Below are 22027 nucleotides of genomic sequence, written 5' to 3'. Positions count from 1 at the left end.
GGTGAGCTGAAAAATCGATACGTACGAAAGTGAGAGTCTCAGCCGTTTCAACCCCTCCTTTTCGTTCTTTACGCTCCTCGTCCTCTTCTTACTTGCCATTTGGTTCATTCATGTCGGCGTCGCGCAGGGCCGTGGCTCGTCAGATTTCGCGATTTCGCGCACGTGAAACCGCACCGAGTCAATTAGCCCCGAACAACCGCCACTGTTTCTGAATTAGACTTAAATACCCTACGGTATCTTTGACGAAGTTTCCCTCACCCTCGAACGAGCGCAACTCTGCCCACGGATTGGACGAAACGGAGCCCTAGACAAAATGGAATTTGGCCACCCCCAACGTTAAAAATAACAAATGATTTTATCGTGACAACGCAATACCAGCAGAGTTGTATTTAGTTCGATGGTAACCGTTCGGAGTTCTTCCTAGAAAAATAAGCAGCAACTCCCTGTGGAGATAGACAAATTGCGATAACTTGGAAACAAGGTCAAATGGAGCACGTATTTATACGACCTTTTTTTCATTGTTTTTGTGTCCCGGATCCTAAGTGGGTCCCACATGTCACGATACACTGTACGTATACAAGTCCTCCAGCTACGCGGTTGTGCTTCCACTTGTATCCTTGTCCATGTCTCATTGAGCGTGTGTTTAATTATTAAGCGAAGCATTCCTATATTTCGTAACGATCACTTATACTTCACGGTTGATTTTCTTTTCTCGTTGACGCATATTCGTTGCAATGCACCGTTCTCGCAATTTCGACCCAGTTTCCGCACTTTTGCAGCCGCAATATGGAACTTACGAACTGGTTTTCTGGCCGTACTTTCCCTCTATCAGTCGAGGTCCAATGATAGCGCGTTGCTTCCTTCGCGTTGAATATTAACCGCGGTTCGTTCGCTCTATAAAACGTGAAATCGTCTCTTACTGGTAATTATACGTATTTGAATAGCACAAGGAATTTGGGATTATTTTTATCGAGCCAGTTTGACATGGGAAAAAACTGTTTTAGATGGATGAAGTGTTTGTTGAAACAACGGGAGATAAGATATTAGTTTCCCTAAACCAACAGAGAAGAGAGAAACGAGATATCGCGTTATCCGAAAGCAACGTTAAATAGGAAAAGACGCGATATTTCTATCCCTGGCGTTAAAAAAGCTGATAGGATTATATAGCAAGGACAATGCGACAACCAGAGATAGACGACATTGTATTCCAGTAATAAACGATAGTTCGATCTGTAAATAGTCGGTCTGATCAGCTCGTATACGTTCACGTTAAATATAATTGTAGATTCATTTCGTAATTCAAATTCTTGAATAAATAATATATACGAATTTGTTTATCAAAAACAAATTAAAACAAATACCGGATACATTCGTTTAACTTTCATTGCCGACAAAGACCTTCCCATGCATGTGCAACGTGCTCGTAGTGGTCAATCGATACGTTATTTTGCGCGTGTGTTAGGAACAAGGGAAAAATGAATAAAACAGTACTCGGTTAATTGGAATCGTCGAATCGTCTTTCATTTGTCGTACTGTCTCTAAATTTCGAACAACTAGTACTCGCTTTGCTATTTGACAATTTTTTTTATCCTCTAGGATTGTTCTATTTTTTTCAAATGTCAATGACTAATCCACGACTCGCGATCGCGAACAAATATTCATAGTTCAATTTTCAAATGATACGACACAATCGTCACCGGATCGATAGCATTTTGTTTCGGTTCGAATTCTCGAAAGTTTGTGGATCGTCTGTCTGTTTAATCCGTCCATTATCGAGATGTAAAATCGTTAACTTGGAATTTTCTTTTTTCTTTGTACAACAGTGGTGCCGGATCCAAGGTTCTCGTAAGCAATTTTCCAAGTCACGCCAAATTGGAGGATCTCGAGTTGCTGTTTTCGAACTGCGGTCAAGTGCAGTCCATCGAGAAGTTGTCATCGCGTGATCCTAACACACAAACCGCCCTCGTTAGCTATGAGACGCAAGAACAAGCACAGCTGTAAGTAAACCACTTCCTTACAGTTCGATATTCCGGGCACGATCGTTTGCTTGACGCCAAGATTCTGTGTCGCGATAACAACTATTCCGAATTTCTGTTTCGAGTTACCACGTTACCTGTAAATACGTGGAATATAGCACCGACTCCAAATTCTTTATCGGTGCTCTATCGTTCGACGATAGTATTCCCTACAGTGAGTCACGATTGTAAAAGTTTGGAAGACGCTACACCAGATATACCGCGCCACTCTCACTCGCGCGAGACGTTTCCCGCGTTTGTTTTATAAATGAGCTTCGAGACGTTTCACGGGACTTTTTCTCCGTTACGTAGGGCTGTGAACGAGTTTAATGACCACGAGTACGGCGGTAACGTGCTAAAAGTGGAAATGTCTACGGCGGAGAGCCGACGAAGAGGCCGCAGCCAGCGCAGCGGCGTCGCCTACTCCGGAGTTTCGGGTTCCGGACGACAGACGGACTTTCCGCTTCGCATTCTCGTACAATCTGACATGGTAGGGGCCATAATCGGTCGCCAGGGGTCCACTATACGCCAGATTACACAGATGACACGCGCACGTGTGGATGTTCATCGGAAGGACAACGTCGGTTCCCTGGAGAAAGCCATCACCATCTATGGCAATCCAGAAAATTGCACGAACGCCTGCAAAAAGATCCTGGAGGTCATGCAGCAGGAGGCTAACAGCATAAACAAGAGGTAAGCACTGCGAGGAGCTGGACAGAAAATGTTATATTTGGTGTGTCCCACCAAGACGAAATAGTAATGTTATTGTATCCTCGTTGCAGCACCGAGATCACTCTGAAGATCCTCGCACACAACAACTTGATCGGACGAATAATCGGAAAGGGTGGCACCACGATCAAGCGAATCATGCAAGACACGGACACAAAGATCACCGTGAGCAGTATTAACGATATCAACAGTTTTAATCTCGAGCGCATAATCACAGTTAAGGGCACCATCGACAATATGAGCAAGGCTGAATCCATGATCTCCAGTAAACTTCGCCAGAGCTACGAGAACGATTTACAGGCAATGGCTGTGAGTGTTGCGATAGAAGAGAAGATTTGAAGAATTCGAGAATTTGAGAATCGCGGGTGACGAAGGAATGTTTCTGTTACAGCCACAAAGCATGATGTTCCCTGGCCTGCACCCGATGGCCATGATGTCCACCGCTGGTATGGGATACAGCTCACGTGGTCCCGGCTTGTATGGCTCCGGACCTGCCCCATATCCTTACCAGGCTAGCTTGCCAACTCAACAGGGTGTTCCAGCTGCCGACACTCAGGAAACTGCCTTCCTTTACATTCCTAACAGTAGCGTAGGCGCCATTATCGGTACCAAGGGTTCCCACATTAGAAACATCATCAGATTTTCCGGAGCTAGCGTGAAAATCGCACCGCTCGAACAGGACAAACCAGCGGAGCAACAAACCGAAAGGAAAGTGACTATCGTCGGTTCGCCAGAATCTCAATGGAAGGTAAGATTCGTTGTTTAAAGAAAAAGAGGTTGTTTTCATTTATAAATTATAATTTTATTAACCTTCTCCTCGAGATAACGAATCATAAAACACGCGACGGTAGTTGGATCAATAATCAAATACATAAATTGTGAATATGTTGATCTAACTAACGTCCAAGTCTTGGAGCCCCTCCGTGGCTCGGTGACTCGGGCGCTCGTCTTCGATTCTCGAGGTCTCGAGTTCGATTCCCCACCTTGAGGAAATATTTTTCTATCGATCTTTTCCGATAGACTTATATCTAGATAATAAACCCTGTCAATGTTTGAGTTGATGTCGTTCTATAAGCATCGATTTTGATGTAGCAGGGATAGTAAAATACCGAAGGGCTTACCCGTACCAATGCCACATTAATAATTGTGTTTAGTTGGTCCCGTTGCAACCTTCGACACATTTTTTTTTTTTTATTATTAATCCAAGTAGCCTTATGAAATTTAGTAGATGTGTTCGGCGTTTCGTCATTTGTGCGATTTGTTTCGTTTTTCAGGCGCAGTATTTGATCTTCGAGAAAATGCGCGAGGAAGGATTCGTTTCCGGGTCCGATGACGTCAGACTGACAATCGAAATTTTGGTACCAAGCGCTCAAGTTGGCCGAATCATCGGCAAAGGCGGACAAAATGTTAGAGAATTGCAACGTGTAACTGGAAGTGTCATTAAGCTATCGGAACAACAATCAGCATCTCCTTCTGCCGACGAAGAGGCCACCGTCCATATAATTGGCCCCTTCTTCTCTGTTCAGGTAACGACCATTCTCAACCCGATCGATTGTAACTTCAATTTCATTCATGCTTCGTTAATTCAGTTATCATAAATAAAACTTGAATTGTCGTCCGTCCCACTGTCATTGAAAGATTGATCGATCAATTGTTTAATGTAAACAGTCACACATGTGTATACCACGCTTCAACAGAAATAAGCATTTCAAAGAAAGGTCCGGGAATTGCATTACTCTATCTATATAGCCTTTTCGATTAACGCACAAGGCGACTTTAATTTTAAATAATTTTCTTTTCGATCATCTTTACAATCCTTGGAACGACACTGGCCACCATGCGTGGATGACACAAAAGTCGAGGCGTTAACGACGGGAAATCGATGGACTCAATAAGATACATAAATTCTCATTTTCGTCTGTTCACAGTCGGCACAGAGAAGAATTCGCTCTATGGTCCTGCAGTCTGGTGCACCTGGAGCAGGTGCTGGCTCGCGCGCTGGTCGTGGTAGCAGCCAAGAAGGTGGTTCCCGTACCCGAAGAGACGGAAGCGCCACGTCTCAACAAGGTGGCACAACGACGCAACAGCATTCGGCTCAGCAGCAATCGAGCTCCTCGCCATCCAGCCAGCAACAACCACAAAATCAGTAACGTCACTGAAACTTACCTGACGCCGACCAACGCCTCACAGAATCCGTTTTATTCGCCGGGGTGGCCTCGTCGCTTTGACATTCTCTCGTCATGAGGCTACGTGCAACCTCCTTCTCGCGGGGCACGTATCCTTCAGAGATTCTCGCAGAGCGGCCGAGCGATGTGCAGGGAGAGGACGAAAGGCACACGCGAGCGCTTTCTATCGAGATTCGAGTAATCCATGCAATAGGAGCCGAGATATATATTCTTCAAAAAGATCATCCATTTGATTCGGTAACGGGTAAGAGAGAGGGGCTACGGTCGATGGCGTTACTTTATGTTGTTACTATTATTCCTTTTGTTTGCATTTTTTTTTTCTCCTTTTTAATTCGCGCAAGTACACCGAGACTGCCAAGCGCCACGTGTACTTGTCGCGATTTTTCGAGAACGCAGAGATATCGCGTAGCGTACCTTTTTATAGATGGGTTTTGCAGCGGGACATGTGAAAAATTATCATTGTTGACCGCATCGCCATCGATCGTGACCTAACGTCGCAACGAGTAACAACGCTCATAGTTCTACAAAGGCAATTAATAAGCGACGCGAGTACCGCATATGGAACCAGATGGAAGGTGCACACGTCATCTAACGAAAACGTGTCACGCGAGACGAGGTGAGAGAAAGAAAAAAAAAAAAGTTCGGTACCTGTCCGTGTAGAGCAGAGACAACGCTAGAAAATTCCATTCTCTTTCGTGGCGACATACCCGTTCACCAGACCGTACACATACATACACACATACACATACGCGCGCCCACACATGGTTTTCTCACCTCATCTACGCGAGTAGCGTAAACGTTTCGTTGCGAGTTCGGTCATTCAGGGGGGTTGAAACGACAGGTGAAAAACTCGAACGAATCGATTTCGCAGCGTTAACGAAACCACCTCGTCGATGAAACAGGATATATACTACGATGATAAGAAAAAAAAGCATACACAACCTTATTACCTCATTCATTACGGTTAAAGATTTAAATATGATAAAGAAAAGTGAAACGAGAGAAAGGATAAAAACCAACTAATCTACAAAAAAAAAAAAGAAAGAAGTCTACCTAATATTAAAGTTATAATAATATACAGAGAAGTTAAGTAACGATTACACATTACGTTATACATGTTACTACTACTACTACTGCTATTAACTACTACTACTACTACTACTACTACTTACCTTCTGCTGCGTACTACAGAGAAAGGGGATTTTCTTTTTTTTTTCGTTTTTTTTTTTTTTTTTTTTTTTTTAAAGGGAAAAGGAAAGGAACTACTTACTCTAGGTACAGTCTTTTTATATCACACAGCACAGAGACAATTTAAACAAACGAAGATAGAGGAAAATACACACGCGCAAGCAAAATGAAATATAAACGAGACTTAATCGAAAGAATGTGAGCGAAAACGTGACACGTTCTACAGTTTAGACGTAAGCCAGGATATTTCTGACGCCTCTCGGCCCCCCGCGGTCCCGCCCTGAGCCCCTCTCGCGCCGTAATACCAAAGAAGCGATTATGAAGTTTTTTTCGTATTAGTGAAGTGACAAAATGCGTGACACGCTGCACTCGCCTCAAGTTCCTTGCAAGAGCCAACAGTGAGAGGGGTCAGAGGACGCACGCGTCTGCGGGGAAGAATCGACGAGTGGTTATCGACGTCGGACACACGCCCCGGAAGGAAGGAAACCGACGAAAGAACGTCATCGGGTCGCTTTGACGAAAAATAGATAGTGATTGGATAGAGAGAAAAAGAGCGGAAGTGAGTAGAAGAGAAAGTGGAAGGGAATCGGACGTTCGAGGAATACAGAATAAGCATTCGAGACGGCCGCGCTGTTGTTTCGTGCTACGAGAAGGATGTTCGAGAGAGAATGAAAAAGCGACCGTTGGCACGCACGAGGAAGTTAGCGAACCGCTAGAGCGAAGAGAGTGGACAAGAGAGACGTATAGAAAGGGGGGAAGAAAAAGGAATGGAAATGGAAGCAAGGCCACAAAACTTTTTCAGGGATTTTTACTTTACCATGGATGTAATAGTGTGTGAGTGTGCGTGTGTTGAATAATACTATTAATTGATAAGTGATTAATTACTGATTAGGGCGTATATACGGCAAAGGGAAGCGCGAGATAGAGACAGATGATTTAGAGATTTAGGCTTAATCGAGGAAAGGAACACGGGAGTAATTAAGTATTGGGAGGGGAAGAGCGATACTTTGACGAGTATACGGTGTGTGTATCTCGTGACGATCGTGTGCCGCTCTTCGCCTCGTGGTGCGCGAGCATGCGTATCGCCAGCGAGTTCCTTTCAAATTATTGTATAAGATAATAGTTGCGAGAAATTGAGAACGTACCGACGACTTTCAGACAACCAAACCGTTTAGTCAAGTTAAGCATCTCAATGAGAAACAGCGAAGCGGTGAACACAGACTGTTTCGTCGAATCGAGGAGCGATCGACCAGGTATGCTTCCATATCGGTACGCTTCCCCATACCTTTTATTACTTTGACCAAGCTGTCACGCAATTGAAAGTCGTTGGTACCGCCCGAGCCGCTTAGGGTAGCTAAATCCGCGCGTCCACGAATTCCAAAAACACTCGCAGCGATACGCACGGCTCCAGGCACGGCCAATCGATCACGATCATTCCCACGCGACGAGTATTCGAGGAATTGATCATTTAAAAAAAGAAAAGAAAACAAAAAAAACGCGGAACACTCGTGACCGATTGCGCACGACTACGTAATTCTTTAAGTTCTGATCTAGGAAACCTACAAAGTACGAGGATACGGATAGTTCGCGCGTGCAACGTATGGGCAGGAAAGCGTTTTCAATCGTAAACGGAAAGATCGATCGCGTAAGAGATATTTAAGAGGAAAAAATGGAAACTAATGGCTCGGGACTAGAGTAGAGAGAAGGACTTTACACGATTATGGGACTTGGGGGAAGTCGATGAAACCAACCGGACAGGCGAGGTCCTGTTCGGTGATCTATCAATGCGACCAAAAAGAAGATAAAATTAACGGACTGACGAGACGCGCGATCGCCCGCCACGTTCTTTGCAAAATCGACTGCTTCGATTCAAAGCAATTAGGCAAACGCGTGGAATTTAACGTTAACCCTCTATTGATGTTCACGATGTTTGATAGTCCTGCAGACTAGCACATTCATTCACGATCATATAAATACCATCCGTGCAATAGAGGGTGGTACTTTCGTATTTACATTCTAACATTGGTCCATCGTCGACGATCCAATTGTAGTTAATTTCGCAAACGAACGTGGCGCGTCTTCGACGCTCAACTTAGAACGCTGAATCCCTTGTTTGGGGTTTTGCGTCCGACGCGCGCGACGATCGCTTCCGGTTCACGGAGGATCGTCGAGCGTCGGTTCAATTCACGGCATTCGGTATGCGTTTAGTACAAAAATACACGAGTTTAGAAAGCGGGTGGGAATGAATTAATCCAGTTTTGCGAGTGAACCGTGTAGAAACAGGAGGGAAAGATATATCGCGTGTTACAGTTTTTTGTTTATCGAGGAAGAATAGAGAGAGATAAAGGGAGAGATTGAAAAGCGAGAAACTTCCGAGAGTGCACGAATATCGTACCCGGTGACTGGTATCGGGAAAGATACTCAGAGGTGAACAAAAAAGGCGGAGTTGCTCTTGCCTTGCTCGCGTTTTCGCTGCGCACTCGAGGAGTGCATGGAACGAAGTCATGATAAATGAGAAACGAAGGAAGTGCAAGCTAGCAAGAAACGTGGAGGGAAAGTGAAACACCAGATTTGAAGCAAAAAACGAAACAAAAGACGATTTTTAAAGAGAGAAAGAGAGAGAGAGCGTGGAATGGAATAGACGAGAGAGAATAACGACGCGAGAGTATAAAAATGGGATGGGGAAAGATGAGAAAAGAAAATGAATCTAAGAGTATAAGTTTATTTTTGATACATTGTTGGGGAGATCTAAGTGAATCTTTCTTTTTCAATTTTTTTGTTAGATGTTTTTAATAACTTAATGAATTTTAACGATATTGAAAGCGTGGCGCGAGGATGCGAAGGCGAAAACAAGTTTTTTAATAGAGATAAGAGATAAAGAGAATCGCGAAGGATGAAGCGGAGAAGCGAGAGCGAAGTGTTTTTCGTAAAAAAAAAAGCAAAAAAAGATGAAACGAGGAAAGAGTAAATAATTTAAAGAGTAACGATTTAAAAAAAAAGAAAATAATAAAAATAAAATAAAAAAATGACGGGAAGTGGATGTGGTGGAAGAATTTAAAGAGGACGGCGCGCAGCTTTTTGCGCTGTGCGCGTCTGTCGCTCGCCAGGGGGGAATAAAGGAGATTTTAGTCGGATAAATTGTATAATATATTTAATATATTTGGAGGAAAACGGGGGCGCCCGGGTCCGCTCGGCGCGGACGTCACTGCGACGGCTGGCGACAGGACGATCGGGCTCGCAGTTTTATGCGACGCGATTTTTCGTCGATGTCGCCGCCTGGGAAAGCCTTCCTCGCCCGCAGGCCCTCGCTTCCGTGTTTATTTATCGAGCGTAAATATTTAATGAAAAAAAAAAAAGAAGTAATAACGAAAGGATGAATAACATTCGTAGAAATGAAGAAAACGATGAAAGTGCCAAGGAACAAAAACAGTATGCATACGTAGAAAAGAATTCAGCAAAACAAATCAGTTAATCGTAGAAGCAAAACCCATAGAACAACAAAAGGAACACCGCACTGCGTAACACCCACAGAAAGATCAAGATCGCGCAGAGAAACATCTATATATCACCGCTACGACAACAACAACAGTAAAAGAACATTCGCCTTCACCGCTACGAGATAAATCATTTACGCTACTTCGAGAATATCACTCGACGCTCCTTTTTCCTGAAACGATGCGCGCAACCGCGTTCGAACAAATTGTTTTTTTCGGCCGAAACAAGTCCAGAAGAAAAAAAAACAACAGATAAACGCCCAGAGGGAACGAAGGAATTACGGAAAACAGAGACGCACGTCGCGAGTACGAAATACAGTCGCTCTTTCCACAGAATTTCGTTGCGGGAGACATCCATCCAACAGCGAAAATCATCGCCACCCCTCCCCCCTTTTCGGAATATCTCTTTATATTTGTCTAACGAAGGAAAAAAAATGACGTAAAAAATCTAAAAAAAAAAAAAAGATGCACGGAGGTAATTAAAAAGTTCGCGATCCGTAATCTGCCCCGCACCGTGAATTTTTTCACACCTTTCGCTCGTTCATCGATCTTTGATTCATTTTTTTCGTTGCGCCAATTCTTGGAACGAAATTTCAACGATAAGAAGATAAGAAGCGGGAGAAAAATGAAATCCGGAGTCTCAGTAGTACAGGAAGAGAAAAAAGGAAGACACCCCCAAGACTTCAAGGCTCGCTCACAGTCAGTTCTTGCGCTCCATCGCCGATGAAGATTAAATGAAAACGAGGAACAAAAGTATTCGTTCAGTCAGCGAAAGCTAAACGCAACAGAAAAGAAGACAAAAAGAAAAAAAGTGAAAACAAACGGAAACGTAGAAAAAAGGCAACGTTTACAACCCTGTCAGAACGCAAACGTGGAAAAGAAAAGGAAAACGAGGCAAGAACTACCTTTTTTGGCTAATTCCTCGGCACCAGCGCTTCTAAAACGCCGAGAATGGAGAGAATGGAAAAAGATTGAAGAGATTTTGGAGGAGACTGTGGCAAGCTCGCTCGCACGCACGGGAGAATGTACAAATCAAACAAGGTAACAAAAAAATGAAAAAATGAAAAGATTAAATAGAAATTATTAATATAATAACGATTAACTTAAATGAAAGAGATGAAGATTTTTAACGTTATAAATTATTATGCGCGCGAATTAAGACGGTGAGGAGTAACTTAATCTACTTGGATAAGGAATACCAACAAAAAACGAATGTACAAAATCGATTTATCGCTAAATCTAAATGTTAGTATTCTAGAATATTTTACCGTGAGAGAAGTAAAGAAAGAAAAAAAAAGAATAAGATCGTGCTTATCGATTAGAATTGAGGAAAATTAAAGTAAGCTCGGCGCTTAAGTTTTAAGATTATGCATGTATCCCGCGGAACGAGGAGAGAGAGTGAGAGAGTGACCACAAAAAAAAAATGATAAGATCGTATCGAGCATCGGATTTCAAAAGAGGAACCAAAAACGTTGAAAAAGAAAAAAAAAGAAAAAGACACCGTCGACAAAGGGAACGAAAAACCAATCTTTCTTATCGAAGCAACGAAAAGCGTGCAAGCCTCGACGAAAGGAACAAAAAAAAAAGGCTTCTTTTTCTACGAACGTCCAATATCGTCGACGTATCTCCCGACGACTGTTAAGCTCTATCGACCTTTTTATCACGTTCTTACCAACCGTTTATATAAGATAGCGAGATCTTTTTGTACGTTTTTTACGGTAAGATATTTCATAACGCTCTTCTCGCCAAAGGAGAAGAAACGAAGATCCCCTTCCGATGAGGTTGAAATTTTCGCGCACCGAGGCAACAGCAACGACAGCAACAAAAACTCACGCGGAGAGACCGTTGCGGTGGACGAGAGGACAAGATCCCAGTGCCACGTGTCGCGGTAAGAAAGAAGAGCGCGCAGGATGCAAAGCAAAACCACAAAAGAAAACGCCGAAATTCAAGTGGAACAATCCACGCGTCTAACGCGTAACAGCTACGCGATTCGCGACAAAACTTTCGATGGAAAACCAAAAAAAAATTATAAACCCCCCCCAAAAAAAAATGAGAAAAAAAAAGAAATAATGGCAAAAGGAGAAAGTAAAAGGGAAAACGACTCCAAGACGAGAAAGACACAGATCCAAGCGTCCGCCTCACGACGAGGCGGTCCCAGACAAAACGAAAAAAAATCTTCCATTTCCGCAACACGATTGTAGATGATCCGGTCAGAGACATCTCTCTTACAGTTCGATCAGCCACGGTTAGGATCAGCATATCCGCTCGACGCGAACGTTGGCGAAGATAGCAAACGATTAATTAAAACGATAAAAGAAAAGAATGAAGAAAAACGCTCACGCACACACACACATGCGCGTATATACACTCTCAGAGGACAGACGAGAACGAAAAAATAATGTTTCGCACACACACGCACGCAATTTCCGACGAGAAACTTGGAAAAATTGTAGGAGTCCCCCTCCACACGTGGAGATTCCCAAAAGTAATTCTCAGTTTTGCTTTTCGAATGCTTCACCGTCGTCGAACGTCTACACAGCAAAAAACATCGCCGTCTTGTATCGTCGCTCGAGTAGACAGGGCAGTGCAACAAGAAATCCTCTTTGCGGGCACAGTTTGAACAATGGAGAAAGAAAAATTCGTTGCATACGTAAAATACAAACGCGCACATCGATTACACGCAGAACAGATATACATCGTCGTTCAACGACGAGGAAATAAAATATCAGAAAGGGGTGTGTTCACCGCACCGACGTCAGCTGATGACACATTAAAACGGAAATCACACGAATCACGCTGAAGGGATCGACGCCGACGCGATCGGTTCGTTTCGTTATCGATCTACACGATCCTCTACACTGTAAGCATATATATAAATATAAATATATATACATTCGCGGACGATTTCGTGGATCGTCGCGCGTGAAACTTAACAATAGCAAACGATGCGAATATACGAAGCGACCTCGGGGTACGAGGATCAAGAATTGTTGATCGCTCCGCCCCCTCCCCGTCGTCGCGACCACACAGCAGGTTAACAGCACTTCTTTTTCTTTATTAATATTTAATAGTGATAAATGAATAGTAAATAGTGGTAAGGGATAATAATTATCGGAGACGACTTCAACATTAATCGTTGGCGCTTCGGTGCAACCCCGAGGCGACGATTATTATTTTTGTCGTTCGCGGAGAAGACAAGAGGATCGCGCGCGTATTTAGAGCAGGAAACAAGAAAGAGAGAGTGGGTAGGAAAACAGACACCGACAAACGAATGGTGGTAGATTATTTTGGGCTTTAGTATTAGTATTTCGAAATAGATAACGCATCGCGATCAGACCGCCCGGCGAGGGGGAGACTGATACAGGTCTACGCGTTTCGTTTTTGAGAGATTACTCGGATTTTCCGTTTTGGGAACAGTCATCGGGTAGAGTCGACTGGCATCGACCAACACCGCGGAGACCATCGTTCGTTGGAAGGTGCGACAAACGTCTCGCGGAAACGAAACGCGCCCGGATACGGGAGGTGTCGACTGGTCCTCGAACAGGGATGATCTAAATTCTTGTTTCTCCAACGACAGATCAATTCATTAAATAACAAAATTTATCCGGATACACCGATACCAAATATCGTAAAATTATCGAGTCCTAAAGTTAAATTAAATTTCACGTTCCATTAATAGTCCGAGGAAGTTAATTAAATTCAATCGAATTCTCTTGGGTACAGCACTGTGATTAGTCGACGTCTCGCGTGATCGTGATCACGGGGCTGAAAGTTCGTATTCTGGATCCGAGGGAAACGGTTCTGAACCGAGTACGCGGCGGTAAACGAGGGCCTTATTGTATACAGTTGGGCATTGTTAATGTGACAGGTTCAAGTGATATCGCTAAACAGATAATATATCGGATAAGCTTAGGGCGTGGCGCGTCAGTGGACGATAATGGTTCGCGAAAGGGTGAGAAAGCGTGTGAATGTGCGACTACGGAGCGAATGCCGAGAGAATGGGGCGATGAAAGATGGAAGACGGAATGAAACATAATCTAATCGTAAGGTGATCTAAACAGAGTTAGGAAGCTAGAGTGAGAGACAGATTAAGAGAAAACAAAACGAGAGAGAAACGAGAGTAAGAGTTGGAGACGCGTTTTGACGAAGTCTTAATATATTATCTATTATTATCCTATTGTTGCCAATAATGGGCATTATGAGAAAACCGCGCGGGTATGTAACTTATTCTCTACACTGCATTTACACTCCCCGAAAAACCCCAAACCCCCTCCCCTCCCCCAGAAGACCTTGTATACATATAGTAAACACATATATACACTATACACTTGTTGTACATAGATATATATTATATGTAAAGCTTAAACTTATTAACGGAACAGATTATAGTCGATGTGCACCGGATTATAGATGACGCAAAAAAAAAAAAAGAAGAGGAAAAAACCCGTGAAAAATAGAACCGTTCGTCGCGTATGCGTGATTAGAGCGAATGAAGTGTTTCTTGTTTAGGTGCGCGAGCGTCGTTATATATATATATATGCTGCAGTTTTTCGTTTCTTTTCTTTTTGTTTTTGTTTTCTCCGTTTTAAATATAGAAGATAAAAGATTACGACGATCGATATCGCCGCGCCGTCGTCGTGCTCGTCTCGTATTTTGCTACGTTTATACATAGAACCGATAGCTGTGTCGTTCAATCATCGACGATCCCACGGATCGATGAAATCCTCGATCAAACGGCAACGATCGTTCTCACACTGCCAGCGAGACGAGACGCGGACGGTCGCGCGAGTTAAAGATGAAAGAGGAAGACGATAAGGATGAAAAGAGGGAGAAAAAAAACGAAAGGAAAAGAGGAAGTCGAGTGTCGTTGGTGTTCAGAGAGCTTCGGTGTGCTGTCATATCAGTGCTCTCACCTGTGTTGAGAAACCCAGTCGCGAGTCGGGACACGAGATATGAGTAATACTAAAACCCAAAATAGCCGTTTCCGGGAGTTCGGCCAATCGAGATGGAAAGTCTACACACGCTAGACGGGAGGGAAAAAACGAGGCACACGTTCAACCTGGGAAAGAAGTTACAGGACGAACGGTGGTACGGTGGAAAAGGAAGTTTCTTTTCGGTTCGTTCGTTACCCCCGATACAAGTTGCGCGCAACAGTTCGCGCCTTATCAGAGATGGGCATCACGGATAAAATTTCTCGATAACGAATCAAGGATAAACGAAACTTTATCCTTCGTTCGTTCGACGACGATTGCAATCTGAGCTCTACAATTACGAATGAAAATGTGTAAAAATATTGTACTATACTGTTCCAGTTGAAGTTTGCCCATCTCTGGTTTCCACTCGGATAAGCGATGGATAACGCGAGCAGAAAAGAAAAAAACACGTGAAAAACATACCAAAAACAAAAAAAAAAGAAAGAGGAGATTCGTATATGCATAGTTGCTCGCGTTTCCCTTGCTATCCCTGGGAGACGGGCTGATTTAAAAGCCACGGAGTCATTGTGCGTCGTTTTAGGGTATAAGTATTGTTCGCTGATCCTGTGAGAAGCTCGGTTTTAAATCTTTTTATTTGGTTGTCCTTTATCGCCCGTTGATTCGTTAGTTTCGCGTTCCTTTGTTGGCGCGGTAATTTTATCTATTTCTTTTTTCTTTTTTTTTTCAATTTAATTATACAGATGTTTATACGCGTTCTTCGTTTTCCTGTTCGATTTACACGTTTTGTTTCGCAACGACATATCCACGTTCGTGAATGTCGTTCTGTTAACCCATGTATACCCGCACACGCACGTACACCTCTTTTGTTACACACGCAGGACACAGATACATATCCTACGCACGCACACAGGACACCAAGAGGCACCCAGCCACCCAGAGAACAAGATCGTTGGAACAAAAAGTACATTCGAAAAATCACGGGAAACTGGTAGCGTACGGTCAGGTCAAAAGCTCGACTTGAGAATTCACGATGTACATCCTGGCGACGCAAGGCAACTTTGAACAGCTTGCCGATCGCGGGACCACGTTAGCCACGCAACTTGCGAAGATATTAACTAATTTATTATCCTTTGCTCGCCAGGACTCGTTCTCGACCAAAGAACGATAGATCCACCTCGACAGCCAGATGAGAACCTTTCGTAACGAACGTGAGTAGGCAAAAAATTGTGCTTGTCTCGGGACCGAGTATTGAAAACATCAAGAAACGTGCTTGTACGAACGGGTAACGCGATGGAACCGAGAAGGTAGACGGATCTTGCTTATGGAAACGGAGAGATTATCGACAATCGTCATCGTCATCATCAGTTCGACAGCGAAGAGTGGACAGCTATTCGTTTTTATATTGTGTATTCTATACGTTAGAGCATAGAGAGTAACAACGGGATTAATTAAAGAAGAAAAAGAAGTCGGTGCCACTTCTAACCCCCAAAACAATCGATATACATGTACACGCACCAAGCGCAAGAGATAGAGAAAAATATATCTACGCAGCCCGCAACACACACACGCATGCCATATATATATATATGTATATATACACGTATATGTGCATATATATACATTACGAACATTAAATATATATATATGTAAAAATATATAAATATACGTACATTATTATACGCACGCCGAGGATGGTATGGGATTAATCACGAAAGCGTAGACCGAGGATGATAGGAGAAATAACGTGTGTGACGTTTAACGAAGGACGAGTGAAGAGAAGAAGTGAACAGGTGGGAAGAAAGAAAGAAACGGACATCCATATTATGTACGATGGTTGCACGCATAACGGACTTAATAAAATAATTAAAATAATCACGCAACGGAAACAATGAAAAATAAAATAGAACGGCACACGACGCCGTTTGCGCGAAACCAGGTCGCTGCAAAGAAGAAAAAAAACAAGTAAGTGGAAAAAAAAAAGATACGATAAATATTCGAGCAGACGAATCGAGGGAAGGACTACGAATTAATAAAATGCAAAACATGAAATATATATACATATATATGTCGATCATAAAAGCAAGAAAACAAGCGACACAAGATGTTACTTCTTGGATGATAACACACGTGCTTGAAATGGAAAACACTAATTTTCTTGAATAAATAATAAATATAGAGGTTGCGCATTGCCGACGGAGACAACCTCCGCGCTTGCATTTGCTTCGCACTCGCTACGTTGGGTATAATAATTTTTTTTTTTGTTTTAATTTTTTGCGCTACCGCGGGGCTCGCCACCCTTCGTCACTCCGACCGTCTCGATTTGTATTTCCGGTTCGATCATTGACTAAGAGAGACAAAGAGGGTGTTGATAAAAATCGAGGAGAAAAGTAATGGAAACTGACGCGTTACAAAAAAAAAAAAAAAAAAAAGAAGGAATCAGTTTCGCGAAATTTGCGCACGGTTTTCGATGGACGAGGCGTGACGAAGGCCAGCCCCCCATGATTACGATAATTTCACCGTAATTAATTCATTTTTTGTCTACTTTAGTTTATTTTAATTGCTACTATTCTACTATAAAAAAAAAAACTTCTACTATATAATCGCTTACCACTATCAAATACTTTACTACTATTACTACTATATGATTACTACTACACTACTACTATTACTATCTATTACTACTACTACCGCTATGTATTTTTGTGTCTTCGATGATTTGATGATTTTTTTTTTTTTTTGCTATATTCGTGAATTCCGTATGAGATGCATACACGACAAAATACAAAAAAAAAAACTCGTTCTTTTTTCTTGGTCCGAGGAACTCGTACTTTCGAGATGATAGCTACCAGAAGTAAAGATTTCGTACCTAAATTTTTCTTTTCTTTTTTGCCATCGTTCGATACACTTAACGCGATATATTGTCAATACCTCCGGTGTGTTTTCTTTTTTGGTTTTTATTTATTTTTTTTTGTTTGCTTTCTGGAATTTGGAAATCGGGGAAGGATACATGTTTACTCGAGCGGAAACGTGAAACGATCGCTGGTAACTATCGATATTTTTGGCGAACGGACGAGAAACAAAAAGAGGAAACGGTTTAATAAGATATGGCGTATACTAATAATAATAATAATAATAATAATAATAATAATAATAATAATAATAATAATCTTGATAGTAATAATACCGATAATTCTAATTGTATTATAAAATTGCTAATCGCGAGTATGAAATCGACACAGTGGTAGGATAACCGCGTTTCTGAATTGCATGCGAAGGCACTAGAAAAAGAAAAAAAAAATAACGGGAGGTCGATGTAGATCGAGGGGGGGGGGAGAAAAGAAATTTCAGAAATAGAAAGATGTTGCGAGTTTTCTATCGAACGATTTTTTTTTTTTTTTTAAGCAATCGCTCCTTCCGCGTTAAACTCGACAGAAAAATTTGTTGCGTCGTCGCGTTTCAGTTCTTTTCCTCGGGATTTCGGTTGTTGTTCTATGTTTTATCATTATTATTGGCACATATTATCTTTTTAACTCCATCTTTTCCCCGGGTAATTTCTTTGTTTTCTTTTTACTATATTATGGCTTTGGTAGAATCGATAAATTCTATATTATCGTGTATTTATTTTTTTTTTGTTTTTAATCGGTCGAATTGCTAACCTTTTCAAACTTCACCCCCGCACACGAACATACACACATACACGCGCACGTACATAACACACACGCGTACACATACGGCGCATAAAATGCTTTTCGATCGAGAAGGGAGAGAAGAAAAATCTATGGTGTTTTTAGTGGATAATATTTAAAGTTTAAACTACATACTATATGGATAATCATTAAGTACACAAAGCATAGAGGTTAAAGTACATAGGCATGTAAGGCAGGAAAAATAATTATTTAGCGGGCCGCTTCCCTCCAGACGCCAAATTTCTGCTCGTTGGTGTTCTCCACTCGGCCCAGGAAAGGGAGAAAACGCACGCACACATTTTCTCGAGGTTTTTCGGCAATTTCGACGAAAGGATCGTATCAATGAAAGAAATGAAAGAAATTCAAAATTTTTCAACGTTTCGAGATGGTGGAGGAAATGAAAAGAAATGGAAGAAAACTTTCTCGTTTCTCTCCTGGAGGGAGAGCACCCGCTAAACGCGTTTGGTTTTAAAATTAGTAGATGAACGTGAGGAATTGGCCTGTATCATTTGGAAACGAAAGAAAAGACCGAAAGAAGAAACCGATCGATCAACGAGAATCGGAGAACATTCGAAGAGATAACGGATCAGAGAACGAAAGAGAATAATGAAGAAAGCGTGACGGGAAAGGGAGAATAGAAGTGAAATGAAAGGAAGAAATAGAGCCGTGCGTGTAAACGGAAAATAAGACGAAATGGAAGCTGTGATGTTACATTTTTTTTTTTTTCTTGGTTCACGTGCACACATCATAGATCGACACGCGAACGCGCATCTTTTCCGAGCGAGAAATCCGTCAGCACACCGCCAACACAGCAATTGCGTATGATGCACACGCGTATATGAATGTATAAATATATATATGAACATATAACATACACAGGACGAATACGTATAAATAGAAAGAACAGGTCGCAGGAAGAAGAAAAAACGAGAGGTAACGATAACCGGAAATAGATACGTAAGGAATACGCGGAAGGAAGGAAAAATGATGTAGAGAAAGTGGACCGATTCTCTCCGCCTGTAATAAGCCGTTTAAGAGTTTATTAAACGAACCAGATTTACCATAGAAAGCTATATCGTATAAATATAAATATATATATATATAAATAAATATATATATATATATAGATATTATTTATATATCTCTACACCGTAATACGTCATATATATTTTGTCAATTTTTTCTTTGTTTTTAAGCTATAAAATAGTATCGCAGAGGAAAAAAGAGATACAAATAGATAGACCGAGAAAAAGGGAGGAATTAGTTAGAACAGTGACACGTGAATGATGGAAGAGGAGATTAACGCATAAGGATGCGAAGATAACGATGTGTAGAGAGAAAGAAAGACGTAACAATACGGAAACCGAATGGCATTTATAGGTACCTATTATTAAATAACGTATAGTAAGATTTTAACAATGTTCGCAGAGTGTCCAACAAGAGTCTTTCTTCGATCTTTTTCTCCGACAATTTTGTTTTTTTTTTTTTAATTTTTTTTTACGAATAACGAACGTCGCTGTTGAACGATATACGCAGTACATTTTTACATGATCGACGCGCGCCGTCGACGAGACGGGTCAGCGCGTCGACGTATCGATACAAATCATTAAGTGCAATAGTTGTTACAATAGACACCAACACGGGAATTTTTAAGGGCGTCGTCGCCCCGCCCCCCCACACAATACTACCTCGCAAATTTCAGAGCTACAAGCAGATAACACACCGTACCTTAATTACATGCATATTAACAATAATTAACGCAGAAAAAAGTAGTCTTATCCAGTGACAGGAAGATTGGAACAATAATTAAGCGATGAGAGGATACAAGGGAACGTATCAGAGAGGGATCAATAGACGATATGCCACGTTTCGGTTGCCGGAATAACTTTTTGTATTGTTGTTTTTTTTCTTCTAAAATAATTCTTCCTAAATCACGTTTGCAAAATAATATTCGAACGCGCACGGAATTTCTGTTCGATCGTGATAAGGCGCGGATAATGGAAGCAACCAGCTAACCCATCGCGTCGATCGTTTTCTTTTTCCTGTTGGATCTCTTTCGTTGACAGCTTCGAACAATTGCGCTGTTATCGATCAATCGACGCGCAGCGTTCACGGTTTCTTTTCGTTCGAACCGTTTTCCAAGTTTCTTTCGGCTCGTTTCGACGACGAGACGTGGATGAGTTTGGGAAGCAACAAATAGAGGGACGGTATGCTGGTTAAAAAGAGAGAGATTGAGAGAAACGTACAGCAACCGTAAGGAAACATCGCGACAGTTTAATCGAGCAGAGCCCCCCAGAAAATCCCGCCCCAAACCCCCTCCCCTTTCATACACAATAGGAAATAGTTAAACGTGAAATAGTGATGATAAAAACAATTATGAAATAGAATTATTGTGTTTGCGAGCTCTGTCGAGGGCTGAGAGTCCGTATTCGGCGTCGCGGCTCGACCAAAACGGAGCTGCAATTTATTTTTCGCGTATTCGCTGGTCGCCCGTCGACGCGAATGGGCTCTCCCTTCTGGATGTACATAGTGTGAAGTTGTTGGAATTTCTCATTTCTCGGGGACTCGATTCCTCTTGCGCGTTTTCCGTGACCATGTCTGCGTTCCCCACAGCGTCTTCGAAGATCTGGTCGGACACGAGGCTCGACGAACGAGGAAATACTATGTCAATTTCGGGATACAGAAATGGGCGAAAGTATGTTCAAAGCTTTTCCCACAACGCTCGAGAGTTACCTTATCCGTGACTCGAATGAAAATTGGAATACGTTAGCTATCGTTTGGATTCGAGTTTGCCCATCTCTGTAAATTGGAATCACCGTTTTCAATTGTCATCTTTGTCAGCGTCGAATGTATAGTATGTGTTCGCCATTTCCTCAAATTGTAAACGCCGTCACTGCCAGATCCTCACGTATCACCGTAACAACAATAAACGCGGCTCGTGTCACCAGTCTTCGTGCAGACGCGCGAACATTCGTGAATGTAACGCGCACAGGTCTCCTTTCCAGGACTTCTTTTCGGTACAATTTCTATGATATGAGAAAGGATATAATACAAATCATTCGACTGCGACCTTGGAAGAGCTAAGGTAACAAGTAGGAGCAATAATCGTTTGTTTCTTTTTCGAATCGTAGAAATTTACCCGAAGAGGAAACTTTTTGATGATTGGTAAAACTGGTCGTCGATCAGAGATATAAATGTATTTTATTTCTGCGCGAGAACCACGGCCGAATATTTTTTTCGCTGAGAATCTAAACGGGGTCGTGGAGATCGGCGGAAAATATCTGTCACCTAGGGGAAACTGTCCATGAGAAGTGAGGAACGACAGCCGTCAGAGCCGACAACCTGTTATATTTCGTCGCGTCGAATCGCTCGAGAGCGTCTCGAGTGTGGAGAATATAAAGAAAACTATAAATATAAAAACGAACGAGAACGAGAGCGAGAGAAGTTATACAAAGTCCCCGAAAAGCTGGGATTCCTCGCGATGGTTCGTTCCGCGGAGCTACGCTCGCGACGCGTCTCGGGCTCGGTGGACGACGATTTGTTATTATGCCGAAATCTGTTAGTTTTTTGTCCTACATATTTAGCGTTAAAATAGAATGGGAATAGTAGAAATGCCGTTGTGTTGCTTTTTGTCTCTTTTTTTTTTCTTTTTTTATTTCGAAACGAAGAAGAAAATGTAAAAGTAATAATGGCCGACGATTTCATCATCATCATCCGACACGTATACACCATGACTTGACATCATGGCGCAGGAAGAATGGTTTTCAAGGATAACAAAAGAAACGTTAAAATATA

General features: G+C 42.1%; 1 protein-coding gene across 3 annotated transcripts in view; it reads left to right on the top strand.

The window, feature by feature from the left end:
* The window catches only part of LOC128877068 (insulin-like growth factor 2 mRNA-binding protein 2), an 86691-nt gene extending 71659 nt beyond the window's left edge, over positions 1–15032 (top strand). For all 3 annotated transcript variants that reach the window (XM_054124029.1, XM_054124030.1, XM_054124031.1), the window contains 6 exons: positions 1824–1997; positions 2328–2708; positions 2798–3053; positions 3136–3492; positions 4019–4270; positions 4673–15032. In XM_054124029.1, the coding sequence (XP_053980004.1) occupies positions 1824–1997; positions 2328–2708; positions 2798–3053; positions 3136–3492; positions 4019–4270; positions 4673–4894 (1642 nt within the window). In that variant the 3' untranslated portion in view covers positions 4895–15032. The remainder of the gene's footprint in view (positions 1–1823; positions 1998–2327; positions 2709–2797; positions 3054–3135; positions 3493–4018; positions 4271–4672) is intronic.
* Positions 15033–22027: the final 6995 nt, after the last annotated feature.

This window comes from Hylaeus volcanicus, chromosome 5 (genome assembly GCF_026283585.1).
Source record: "Hylaeus volcanicus isolate JK05 chromosome 5, UHH_iyHylVolc1.0_haploid, whole genome shotgun sequence".
Classification (NCBI taxonomy): Eukaryota; Metazoa; Arthropoda; class Insecta; order Hymenoptera; family Colletidae; genus Hylaeus; species Hylaeus volcanicus.
The sequence above is the reverse complement of the archived record's forward strand: the minus strand, read 5'-3'. Positions and strand labels throughout refer to the sequence as shown.